At 34.9% G+C, this 13,203-nt stretch overlaps 1 protein-coding gene across 1 annotated transcript in view; it reads right to left on the bottom strand.

Moving 5' to 3' along the window:
* Positions 1 to 10,236: 10,236 nt before the first annotated feature.
* The window catches only part of MYCT1 (MYC target 1), an 11,982-nt gene continuing 9,015 nt past the window's right edge, over positions 10,237 to 13,203 (bottom strand). Inside the window, exon 2 of the mRNA XM_011362699.2 lies at positions 10,237 to 11,025. Within this exon, the coding sequence (XP_011361001.1) occupies positions 10,520 to 11,025 (506 nt within the window). The 3' untranslated portion in view covers positions 10,237 to 10,519. The remainder of the gene's footprint in view (positions 11,026 to 13,203) is intronic.

The following is a 13,203-nucleotide window of genomic DNA, read 5'->3' as shown; positions in this document are numbered from 1 at the left end:
GAATTCAAGAGTACAAAAATAAGTCAGAAAGGGCTAGAAACCAGAGATCTAGACAGCTGTGGGGAAAACAACCAAGATTCTCTCTGTCTTCTCACTCTCTCAATAACCTTTTTTTTTTTTCCTGTTAATCTGCTTACCTTTCTCTCCTCCCAATTTGTTTATTTACCCTGGCCAAATTTATTCTATCCACCTCATTTTTATTTCCTGTTTGATGCCTACTTTGTTGTAGGTCTCCAGACTTTTCTATATGAGCATTTGCAGAATATGACCAACATCAGAATTTAGAGATTTTCGTTGATTTTGCTTGGAGTACAGTGAGCATCTCAAATTTGCACTCAGCTCCCTCTAACTGTAAGTTTAAATCCCGGTTCATCTCATCAGTCAAGAAATGATGGAATAACCTCTAGGTCAAGAGTACATTCTTAGTCTACTGAAGCTGTAAATGGATTTGGGTTTGGGTTTGGGTTTGGATTTGGATTTGGGTTTGGGTTTGGGGACAGTATGCTGTTTTGTATGCTATCAGTGGGTTTAATAATCATCAGGTATCTGAGGAAGTGAGTTAAAATATGAACCTTTAGAACAGCTAGAATTACTTCCCAGAGTAAATACTTATAATCCTCAAAGAATGTTCACATTTTACGTTTATTTGGCCAAAGTACACTTCAGAAAAGTATATTTTCAAGGATATACTGGCCATTTTTATCATTTTATTGTGTAAATTAGCTGATCCTTTGTACATTTTCCATTAAAATATTAATCTTTCATATTAAATAGTAAAATATTTAATCTGTTTTAAAGCTAACTTACTGACATGTGTACAGCAAACATTACTCACAGTTCATAATTTGTGTCTTAATGTTGTTTAATAGCATTCCTCCAGCCCCAAGATAATATTTTAGCGTTTTTAAAATTTTTTTAAAAATAGCTTTATAGAGACTTCTACCTCCAGACACAATAGATAAAAAAGATAAAATTTACCCTCTGACCACAAACAAACTATAAAACTGAACAAATGTGGCAGTAGTCAGCACATGAGTTTGATTATAGAAAGAAGGAAAAAGAATGTGGTAAGCACTACAATCACATAAAATTTATCTTTTGAGAACTCGTCCAGAGCAAGGAAGGATCCCAGGCACAGCTCAGGGGGCTGAGGCGGTTTCAAGTGGCTATGTAGTTTTTACACAACAGGGACAAACTAGTTCAAAAATCTTTCTGACTTTGGATGAATAAATAGAAAACATCAAAAATTGGGTAAGTAGTTTTCATCAAAATAAAGAACTTGTGTTCTTTTTAATGGACATTAACAAAATGGAAAAGCAAGCCAATATTGGGAGAAAACATTTCCAACACGTATATCTGATAAAGGACTTTTATCTGTATTACATAAAGAACTGTCAAACTGGATTACATAAAGAACTGTATTTCTATAAGAAGGACACATGTTAGGTTTTTTTTTTTTAATGGCACAATATTTGAGAAGCTATTTCAACAAAAAAGCTACATGAATGACCAATATGCACAATAGAAGTTGCTCAGAATCCTTAGTAACCATAAAAATGTCCATTAAAACTAAAATGGGATAGCACAATAAATGTAATAGAATGGCTGAGATTTTTTTAAAAACATAAAATAACAAGTATGGCTGAGAACATGGAATAAGTGGAATTCTCAAATTGTCAGTGGAAATTTAAAACAGTACAGCCATTTTGGAAAAGAATTTAGGAGTTTCTCATAGAGTTAAACATAGACTTACTATAAAAGCCAGTAATGCTATTCTTAGGTATTTATCAAAGAGAAATCAAAACATAGGTCTTGTATTAATTTCTTATGGTTGCTGTAACAAATTATCACAAACATTGTGGCTTGTTTCAACATTTCAACAGAAATGCATACACTCACAGATCAAGGGGCCAAAAGCTGAAAATCTTATCACCGGGTCAAAAAAAAAAAAGGTGTTGTCAGAGTTGCCTTTCCTCCAGAAGTTCTAGGGGAGAATCCATTCCTTCCTTTCCTTGCTTCTCCCATGCTCTGGTGGCTGCTGACATTTCTTGGCTTGTGGCTTGTGGCGGCGTTACTCCAGTCTTTAAAGTCAGCATCTTCCAATTTTTCTCTGCTCTGTCTTCACATCCCCTTCTCTCTCCTGTGTGTGACAAATCCCCCTCTACCCACCCCCCATTTTTTTGTCTTAAATTTATTTCTCAGTTATAGTTGACTTACATTATATTTTGTTTCTCATGTACAACACAGTGATCAGACATGTCTGTGCCTTATGAAGTGATCTGGTAAGTTTAATATGCAACTGACACCATACATAGTTATTAAATATAATCAAATTATTGATTATATTCCCTATGCTTTACTTTACATTCTCATGACTATTTTTATAACTGGCAATTTGTACTTCTTAATCCTTTTCGCCTTTTGACCCATTCTCCCAACCCCCCCACATATTGATGACCATCAATTTGTTCTCTGTATCTATGAGTTTGTTTCTATTTTATTTATTTGTTTATTTTGTTTTTTAAATTCTACACATAAGTGAGATCATATGGTATTTGTCTTTCTCTGCCTGACTTATTTCAATTAGCATAATACCTTCTAGGTCCATCCATGATGTTGCAAATGACAAGATTTCATTCTTTTTTATAGTTGAGTAATCTTCTATTGTATATAGGTACCATATAATGAAACTAGAACTACCATATGACTTGACAATCCTACTTCAGGGTATCTGAAGAAATCCTAAACACTAATTTGAAAACATACATGCACGCCTACGTTCACTGCAGTGTTATCTATCATCGCCCTCTGCCTCTGTTATAAGGGCACAGACAATGGCACTTAGAACCCACCAAAATAAACCTGAATAATCTCCCCATTTCGAAGTCCTTAACTTAATTGTATCGGTAATGCCCCTTTCCCAAATAAGGTAACATTTATATGTTCCAGGAATTGGGATATTTTTGGAGGTTGTTACTTAGCCTACGATAGGTCCATACAAATATTAATAGAAATTTTATTCATAATAGCCCCAAACTGGAAGTTAAATGTTCATGAGCAGGTTAACAAACAAGACATGCAAACATAGTATGCATTCAATGAGATATTATTCAGCTATAAAAAAATAAATTATTGAAACATGCAGCAACATGAATGAACCTCAAAACACTTATCTTGGGTGAAAGAAGCCAGACTCAAAATAATGCATATTGTATGATCCAATTTGTACAATACTCCAGGACAAATAAACCCAGTCTATAATGATGAGAAGCACATCCAGATTTGCTTGGGGCTTGGACAGAGAATGGGGATTGATTGGGAAAGGGTATAATGGGACATTTTGTGGTGATTATACGTCTTGATGATAATGGTGGTAAAATGGGTGTACATATAGGTCAGAAGTGATTACACTTAAAATGCTCTATATTTTATTATATACGAATTCAATCTCAATAAAGTTGATTTTAAATATAGATTTTATATAAATAAGGTCTGTTTTTATATAAATAAGATTAAACTTCAAAATTTTTGAAAAATCTGATCTCCCACTACCTAAATTCATAAAATTTATTCTCCTGTAAATATTTTAAAGATATTTATCCACTTTTAATGTGTGATTTTATTTCATTTTAATGTTTACATTTCTTATCTATTTTAAACTTATTTAAATATGAGTAACAGATTTTTTTCTATGGCTGTCCAGTTTTCTCCTAAACATTTATTATATAATCATTTTTTTCTCATGTATTAAAATTCTACCCTCACTATAACTAATTTTCCACATATACTTGTCTCTATTTCTGTATCGTTTATTCTGTTCAGTGGATTTGTACATTTTTCTTTGAATTTTTTTGCATTATTTTAAAATTATTTTAGCTTTAAGAATATTTTGCTATCTAGTTGGCCAAATCCTTTCTCGTCACTCTTTTTTCCTCAGAATTTTGAAGACTTTGTTTCTTCACTTTTATTTCCATGTCACTTTCTATCTTCATCTAAATTAAAAGACAAAAAAAAATTTTAAAAAAAGCCCACATACGGCAGAATTCTGACTGAAATAACCTTGAACATACAGTTTCATTTAGGTATAAAATATCTTAAGATACTGAGGCTTCTTATCCATATGTAAAGCACATCCTCCACATATATTCAAATATTTTTTTACATCCCTCACTATGTCTATAGTTTGTTTTAGAAAGATATTTCTAGTGTTTTGTTACTTGCTACCTAAGACTCAAGATGACCTATATCTTCAAAGGGATTATGTCCGTTAATATCCTAGTTCACGTTTCATTTTGAATTCAACTTTTTCAGATGTTGATAATACGTATACCTTAATATATCTCTGCCTATTCTTTTATTTTCAACTTTTCTGAATCACTTCATTTTAGGTAAGATTTACAGTTCATTTACAGTTTGAATTTTTTGATCCACTAGAAGCCTGGTATTTTCTGTGTGTTTATCTCATTTGTATTTATTTTCTAAAGAATGAAATGGATTATATTTTCATTTCGACATGCTTTCATTTTCTACTTTTCATTATTATTTCTTTTGTTTCCTACCATTTACTATATAATCTTCTCTTCGCTTATTTATATGCCTTTTTTCCTAACATAGATATTCTATATTTAATTTTACTGGCAGTTGCTAATCTAATTTCTCAAAATATGCTTATACCCACATTTCTCAATTCATCAGCTTCAGAAATAAAGCAGTTTGTATTAAATACCTGTTTAGTTAGAAACCTTTTTGGAAAGTTGTAATCTGACCCAATTTGGTTTATATAAAAGTGGAAATTTGCTAGAAAACTTAGCAAATTTCTATTTCGTATCTAGTGGGATCCCAAAAACCATTTTACTGCTAATGCCACAGAAAGGAGATGGATAGAGGTGGCATTTAGGAGCCCCAGGGACTAAGAGTTTCAGAGGCAATGGCACCTGCATTGTTTTGTGCTTCTCTCTGTAGATCAGCTGAATCTGTCTTCAGACTTCGACAGTCTCTGATGGAAAGCCTGTTAGAGGAAAAAGTGGCACTACTGGGCAAAGCCATTTTTCTCCAAGCTCTGTCTAATCTGTTGATTGGGGACTCTGAATCAGGGTGGGTTTAATCCTTTCCAGCAGCCTCGCACGTCTCCAGTGTTTGTCTCTCCAGACTTGGCACTAACATTATCTATTAGGATTTTCTCCGTTTAACTGATTTGCTACAGTATCATACTGTGTCCCTAAACCAGAAGCTACACATTGTTCTTGATGTCCCTTGTCAATCTTATCAGAAGTCTACCATATCTTGTTGCTATTCTTTGTGGTTTTTTAATAGGAACTTTTAGTTTTTCTTACTCTCAGATATTTTATGTCCTTTTTCACCAGTGAATTTCCCAATTTCTCTTTTGTAATGATTTTTCCTATTGATCATACGAGTTCTTTATGTAAATAAAGATTGTTAACTCTTTGTCATATATTTTGTCAATATTATTTCTCGATTTGTCTTTCATCTTTGAACAAGCATCTTAGGCTACTCCCATAATACCCTAAATACCTTTACTCCGGGATTCTCATGACCATTTGACTTTTTAGCTTCTGTGACTTGCTAGCTGCCAACCTCAGTCCCTCCTATCCTCATTGCAACCAATAATATAATTATGTTTCAGCCATCCCTCTGTCTGCTTTTAGTTAAGCTGGGGCTTACTTATAAAGTCTGATTTTTTCAGTAAAGACCCTCTTTAATCATGGAGTCTCTAGAGTCTAGATACCCCACAATTTATAAATATATCCATTTCTGCAGCTGGTTTTCAGTAGTCTCAAAGTGAAGGCTACGAGCAGCAAAGACTTCTGGCTCCAGTGACACGTACTAGCCCTGGAGTTTTAGCTCCTCCTGGTCAGGCACTTTGCAACAAGAATCTATGCGTTCCACAACATACCTTACGAGAGCCAGCATGGATGCTAGTGTACCTACCCAACTGCTCTCTATTTGTCTTAGACCATTAGAGAGATCAGAGATCTGTTCTTCCTTCATGGAGCCATCCCTTGGAATTGCCCAGAGCTCTTCAGTAACTGCATAATCTGAATCACAGGAGTCAGAAATGGCAAGTGTTTTACCACCGCAAAGCGGGGACCGCTTTACTTTCCAAATCGGATCAGGCAAATGTATTTTTGTCTCCCCACATTGTATCTGCACAGGAACATGCTTCGAATGTGTAAGACTCTGGGTAAATATTTTTTGCAGAGCCCTATCTTGTTTTAATACATTGATTTAAAATATTTTACGAAGTTCATGGGCACATGTAAGATATAGTGATCTTTCTGTGAAGATTTTAAATGAGTTGAGAAGTACTGGAGTAGTTGCTTATTGTCCAGTGAATACACATGAAGAGTCTTCATTCTGAGCCCAAATCAGCACATTAGCACCATTCTGATTGTTGTCCAATAGGTGATTCTATGAAAGAAATATGTCCCAAACAACAGAAGCTATCCGATTGCCAAGCTACCCTTTTGGGACTGAGATCCCACCATGGAGACCCAAGAAGCCCAATAGACAAGAGCTGTGGAGCTACTGGGGCATCTGGTGAACCCCACACATGGGCTAGAGGATCAAAGAGCACTCTCAAGAGATAAAACATGGGCCAGGACCCACTAGGTTCTGGTCCAGGCTCAGGGCACCCTATCCAAATAGCACTGCCAATCCTGGCCATTCCTACACAGTGAGTTGTGACTTAGAAAATTTCAAAGAAGGTAGTCCAAAGTGTGGGGCACCTTGAGACATGTGACCCAGACCAGGGATTCACTTGCCTGGGTCAGGGCAGAACTATTCCCGTATATATACACTAAGAGTCTATTTCTCATCACTTGCTGCTTCGACTGGTGTGGGGGTCAATTTCTTTCAAGTTGTGGAGTCATAAAAATATATACATAACCTCAAATAATGAGAGTTTATTAAAAGGCTGCTGGAATTTTATAAATTATATGGGTCTAACCACTGTGCTGTACATCTGAAACTAATGTAATATTGAATGAATGTGAATTGTAATTGAAAAAATTTTTTTTACATTTTTTAAAAAGAATGCTGCAGCATTTTTGCCTCGAATCTCTGCTATTTTAGTATGTCTTTCCACCTTGTTGCTGCTAGTGATTCTCCCACTCTTTCCCTTCATCCCAACCTGCATCAGCCCAAAGCAGGAAAAATCTCATCAGATACTCATCAGATACTCACCATCTGATATGAGATGTTCTGGTTCCATTATGCACGTCATCATTTTTCTCAAAGGAAACTGTGTATCTATCAAGTACTAGGAGACTTCACGATCTGTCCAGTGCAAGTTTCTTGATACATTTTATCAGACTGTCTCCCAAAAGGGCAGTCCCACTTTACCTTGCCACCAGAGATATGCGAGAGCATGCTTTTCTTAGTATATTTGTCAACAAAGAAGAGATTTATTCTCTTATAAATGATCAGCTAAGGTGTTTGAAAAAATGCTAGAAAATGGTTTAAATGTACTTGTGCAATTTCTTATTAGTAGTATTTGTTGTTTCACCATATACTCGTTAATCGGTGACATTTTCTCTTTGGTGAATTACTTGTTTTGATTCTTCTTTATCAACTTAGAACTGAGTGTTTTCAGTTGCGTGAGCTCATTATAACTTAAAGATAGTGGACATTTGTTTCTTTGGTTCATCTTTTCTTTTCCCCTCCCCCCTTTTTCCCCTCTCCTCCTTCTCCTCCTCCTCCTCCTCCTCCTCCTCCTCCTCTTCCTCTACTTCTTTCTACTTTTTTTCTGCTCATTTCTAAATTTTGGATAAGTTTATCTTTTGATGAACATAATTTCAGAATTTTTTAAATAATCAAAGCTATTGATAGTTGCCTTTGTAATTTTTTCCATCCTTTGACTCGAAACATTTGCTAAACATTTAAAATTTCTCAAGTTTTAATATTGTCTTCATTTAAAATGTTTCTTTGAACTCATAGATAAGAGAAGGCAAAATGGGTGAAGGTAGTCAAAAGGCACACACTTCCAGTCATAAAATAAGTGAGCCCTGGACATATAACGTATAGTATGGTGACTATAGTTAACAACAGTATTTGCACATTGGAGAGTTGCCAAGAGAATAAATCTTAACAGTTCTCATCATAAGAAAAAAAATTTGTAAGTATGTTTGTTGTTGGATACTAACTAGATCTGATCCTTTTGCAATATATACATATATCAAATTATTATGTTTTATACCTGAAACTAACATAATTTTATATGTCAATTATATCTTAATAAAGTTTATTCTCAAAAAAATTAAATAGTCCAAGTATTATTTATCTAGTGAGATAAGAATCTAAATTAATGTTTTTTAAAACATAACTTATTTTCTATCTGCATGAATTTCCTGAAAATCCTGTTCCATTTATTTATGACACCACCTTTTTTTATGCACTTTTATATAAAATAATGTTTGTGTCTCAGGAATAAATTGGTTCAAAATATCAAAGTAAATAGGAGAAATTAAACTGTGATTCAAAATTGATATCGGTTTAATTTTATTTCATAATCAATTACACAGTTGACATAAAAAATACAACAAAAAGTCTCCAGTTTTTGCATTCATTTCACATTTCATAGATTGCACAATATTTACAAGATACTCGTTTTGATTGTTCCATGACTTGGGGAGGGAGGAGACAAAAACATAAGCTAGATAAAAACCATAAATTTTGCTTCCTTCTCATGTTAAACATTAAGGATGACTTACAAGCAAAAGATAACCTTGTTACTAAGTTAATGATCTCTTGGAATCTTATGTGGCTATATGAAGATTGCTAAATTTGTTAAAAAAAAAAACAGCTTACAACAAATTGATGACCCTATGAGCTTTTTTCCTCCTCTTTCCTTCTGCCTTCCTTCTTCGCTTCTTTTCTTCCTTCTTTTCTCTTTTCTTTCTTCTTTCTTTCTTTCTTCCTTTCTTTCTTTCTTTCTTTCTTTCTTTCTTTCTTTCTTTCTTTCTTTCTTTCTTTCTTTCTTTCTTTCTTTCATACTGTATTGAAGAGCATCTATTATAGATATCATTAAGAATAATTAGAATAATTATCCTTGAGGAACAATAAAAAAAATAAGCTAAATAAAAATAACTAAAAAAAGGCTCTACTAAATCTCTTATATAAAAATTATTACATTCTGGAGCCATATTCAGACACTATGAGCAGAAACCGCCCCATTGCAGAAACCAAAATGAGAGTACATTTTTCTTTAATGAAAATCCCGATGTTCAGAGAAACAAACAAATGGAAACATTAGCTAGATATTCACTATATCAGAAACAAGCCACAGACCTGTTGAGTATTTATCCAAGGAACTCGTGTCCTTAAATGATAAAGGGCGCCACAGGCATTCAGGCCACCGAATGTCTGGTAACCTCTTTTGGGGTTGTACCTTTCTTTAAGAAGGTGGCCATCTGTACAAGTGGACTCCTTAAATAACAGTCTGCACCAAGGACCAGGAGGCATGGCTTAATGATTGTACAAAGATTCTTCACAAATTCCGAGGTTGGAATTCATAGAGATACAAATGAGAGATAATGCTTAATGAGTCAATCCAGGAAGGAAAATTTTTCACGGTTGCAACGTCTATTTCGATAACAGACTTTGTCCCCATTGACCCTTACTTATTTGTCTGTGAAGTTACAGGGAAAGAAGGTACATAGATAAAGTGCTTTCCCAGTTGCCAGATTTAAATCTAAGAAATAAAATTTATTCCTTAAGAAAACTATAAGCTAAAGTGTTAAAGTTTGTTTTTAGGTCAAATAAATTGCATTTGCAGTTCTAACAACACAATTACAACAGTGAAAGTAAGTTAAATTATCATGTTATTAAACTCAAAGATTCTACCTCAATGATGTGGGTAACTATTCTTAGGAAAAGCATAGAAATAAGTGTCGAAATTAAAGTATCCTATGACACCCATGGAGTTCAGCTTCCTTTGCTTGATTCTCATACTTCTCCTAAATGAGTGGAATCAAGAAACTTAAGAAGCTTCCATATTCTGTCATTTTGTGCCCATATATTCCATTAAAAATCCAAGATTGTAAAATGACTTACTGGTCATTCTAAAGAAAGTAAAATTAAAATTCTTCAGGATAGAAAAAAAGTTTTTAAATGACACTCATTTTTTCTCTTTTAATCACATTGACCAGTGAATGAGGATTGTAAACTACAAATACCTTAAGTTTTTATTTTAGTCTAATATATATATGTCGTGTCACTGCTGACTCTTAGATTAGAATCATTGCCTTTAATAATCCTTACATTGAATATAAAATACATAAATATATAACTATTTGGGAAAACATTACTTCTTTGTGAGACAAGGAAAAATGTGATTGAAGGAAATGTGTTTTGCATTGTAATGTCCAACTTGCATGAGTATTTCCAGCTTGGAGACTCTTTAGTCATTTGGGCCATGTCCTCAAAATTCTGTTTCGTCTATTTATGATATCCTTTCAATAAAAGACAAGAAAGAAACCAATTGAGAACGAGAGCACCCGACTCAGGAATCTGGGAACGACTTTATGATGGACTCATAGGCAGGTGGCGGCAGTGGCGAAAGGCGAAGGCTGTTGCTGGACCAGAGGAAGTCCGGCCGGCTCAGGCTGTGGGCAGTGTTGATGGTGGGAGAGGTATTGGAGGAAGGGAGAGTCACCAGCTGACTGTCAGTCTCCACGGGAAGTGGTGGACTTTGTAGAAATGGATGGAAAGTCGAAGCCCTGAAACTTAATTTTCTGGGAAAGGAATTTCCTTGTTCCATGGAAGCTTGTCGCTGGAAAGTGAGGCTGGCCAGGCTGAGGTTGCTTCGACGTTCACAGCCACTGTGGCGGTAAAAGCCAGTCCTGTTGAGGCCGTGGGAATAAGAGGATCGAGATCGCCGACTTGAACTCCACTGTGAGATGCGGGCGCTGGCTCTTCTTCGAGACAAACAAACAAACAGAGCCCAGATAAATCCGCCGATTACTAGCCCAATAGCCATGGATACTGTGAAGGATATTATAAGATCCTCTGAAATAAACAAACAAAACCAAATAGGTAATTTGATTTGGAAACAGGAGTCTAACTAAAAACACAGGGTAGAGTACAAATAGTAACAAACTATGGATTGGAAAGTATGGTTAACTTAAACAGATTTTAAATTAAGGAAATAGAAGATGGTACTAAGAAGATAGGAATAAATGGAAGTTCTTACGTTTTCATTTATTTAAACAAAAGGATATAAAATAACATTTTTAGTTGTAACATTCCATGTTACTTACATTATTTTATCACTTTTAAAAAATAAATAATAAAAATTGTCTCTTTTTTTTTTTAAAAAGTCATTATTTAACTCATAAAATTTTTATCGGATTGCAAATACAGTCCAAAGATTATTTCCATTTGAATTACATTAGTAGTGAATGTGACAAAAATTGATAATTTTGTAATCATACTGAATTCGTTTTTTCAGTCTGCTCTCATGAGCCCACCTGCAGGTTTCATGATGCCTCACGTCCTGTGCTCATTCTGAGACAGGAAGTGCTGGGCTAGAACTGTATGGTGGGCTGACGTATTTGTTATGTTTCCTGAAATTCTGAACTGTCGTTTATATTTCTGACTCATTAATGACATGATATATGTAGCTTGCTGGGCTCTTTCTTGGTCCCCGCGTTCTAGTTCATGCTGCTATCAGGCCCTTGTTTTGATAATAAAACTTCTGTTCTCTGACTTTCCATAGACTCAGTGCTATTTACCAGTGTCCTTCAATTCACAGACTTGTGCTTGTTCAAATTTCCTGTTCTGGTGCAGGGTGGGGGAGGGTAGAAAGCCTTACCGAAAATGGAAATTTTACCTTACAAGCTTCTTTTCGGGAACTAAAAACATATTCTCGAATGAAACTGGGTAATGGAGCTCCTGCTTTGAATGAAAGACACCCTAGCTATTAGAAGACCCATCTAGCTCACCACCCACCACATTTCTCCACCCTCCACCCCACGATCTAACCCCCAATCCAGGCTGACTTTCTCAGCTAACTAACTACAGGCTGACTAACCCAATTCCTGTCATTCTCTCTTAAACTTTGTGCCTTCCCATGTATTTTTCCTTATGTCTGGATACGATTTTTAATTTCTTTCTGGAAAATTCATTCTTCAAGAGTCATTTCAAGTATTGCCTTTTGGATACAGACTCCTAAATTTCATTAACAAAAATTAATTGCTTTTAAGTAGAGGAGTAAGCTATCCTATCTAATTGAGTGTCTAAGGATCTTGTATTGAGAGAGCCATGGATTGGAAATTAGCTAATTAGCTAATTTGAGATTGGTTAAAAAAAAAAGGGAAGGGGATTAAAAATACCCATCAAGTGGTAAAATTTATTTCCTCACTCCTTGAATCTGGGCTGGCTTCATGACTTGCTTTGAGGTATGGAAATGATGCTGGGTAAGTACAAGTCTAAGCCTCAAGAGGCCTTTCAGCTCCCACCCCTTCTGCTCTTGGGAGTCCTGCAATTGTTAGCTTGGGAACAAACCCAACCTAGCCTCCTGGATGATAAGAGACACATGGCCCAGTTACGTCTACTGCCCTGGCCAAGAGCCTGCTAACCTCCAAACATAAATGGGATCATCTAGATAGTTCAGATGCTATTCAACCCAACAACTGAGTGTGACACATGAGAGAAGACCAGCAGGAAACCCATTAAGCTCATACTGGTCCAAATTACCAACCCACAGAATTGTGAACTAAATAAATAATCATTTTAAGCCACTATGTTTTGAGGTAAACTGTTATACAACCAAAGCTAACTGATTCAACATTCCAAACTCAGCTCTATCTCTAACATGTTTTGTAATTTTTAGGAAATTTATTTAGACTCATTGATTTTATTATTGAGTTAGAATTTATAATTGTCAAGGTGTTTTTCCAGTTCGTTGTTGTAATCTATGGCAATATATAGAAAATCTATAATCCAGAAATAACAAAACAATCCAATGTTAATGGATATCTAAGAAGAATTACTGCTCCTTAATTGTAGCATCTATTTAGTGTCTTTCTAACTTTTATTGCCACATTTATGTCCTGCAGAAGGACTATATTTGTCATGTCCTACTTTCGCAATTATCTTTATAAATGTTTACATCAAAATTGTTTACATCACATCTAAACAATAAATTTCTTATAATAGGAAGATGACTTCTGAATGACAAGATGA

Source organism: Pteropus vampyrus, unplaced genomic scaffold, assembly GCF_000151845.1.
Source record: "Pteropus vampyrus isolate Shadow unplaced genomic scaffold, Pvam_2.0 Scaffold78, whole genome shotgun sequence".
NCBI lineage: Eukaryota > Metazoa > Chordata > Mammalia > Chiroptera > Pteropodidae > Pteropus > Pteropus vampyrus.
This window is presented reverse-complemented; position numbering and strand designations above follow the sequence as displayed.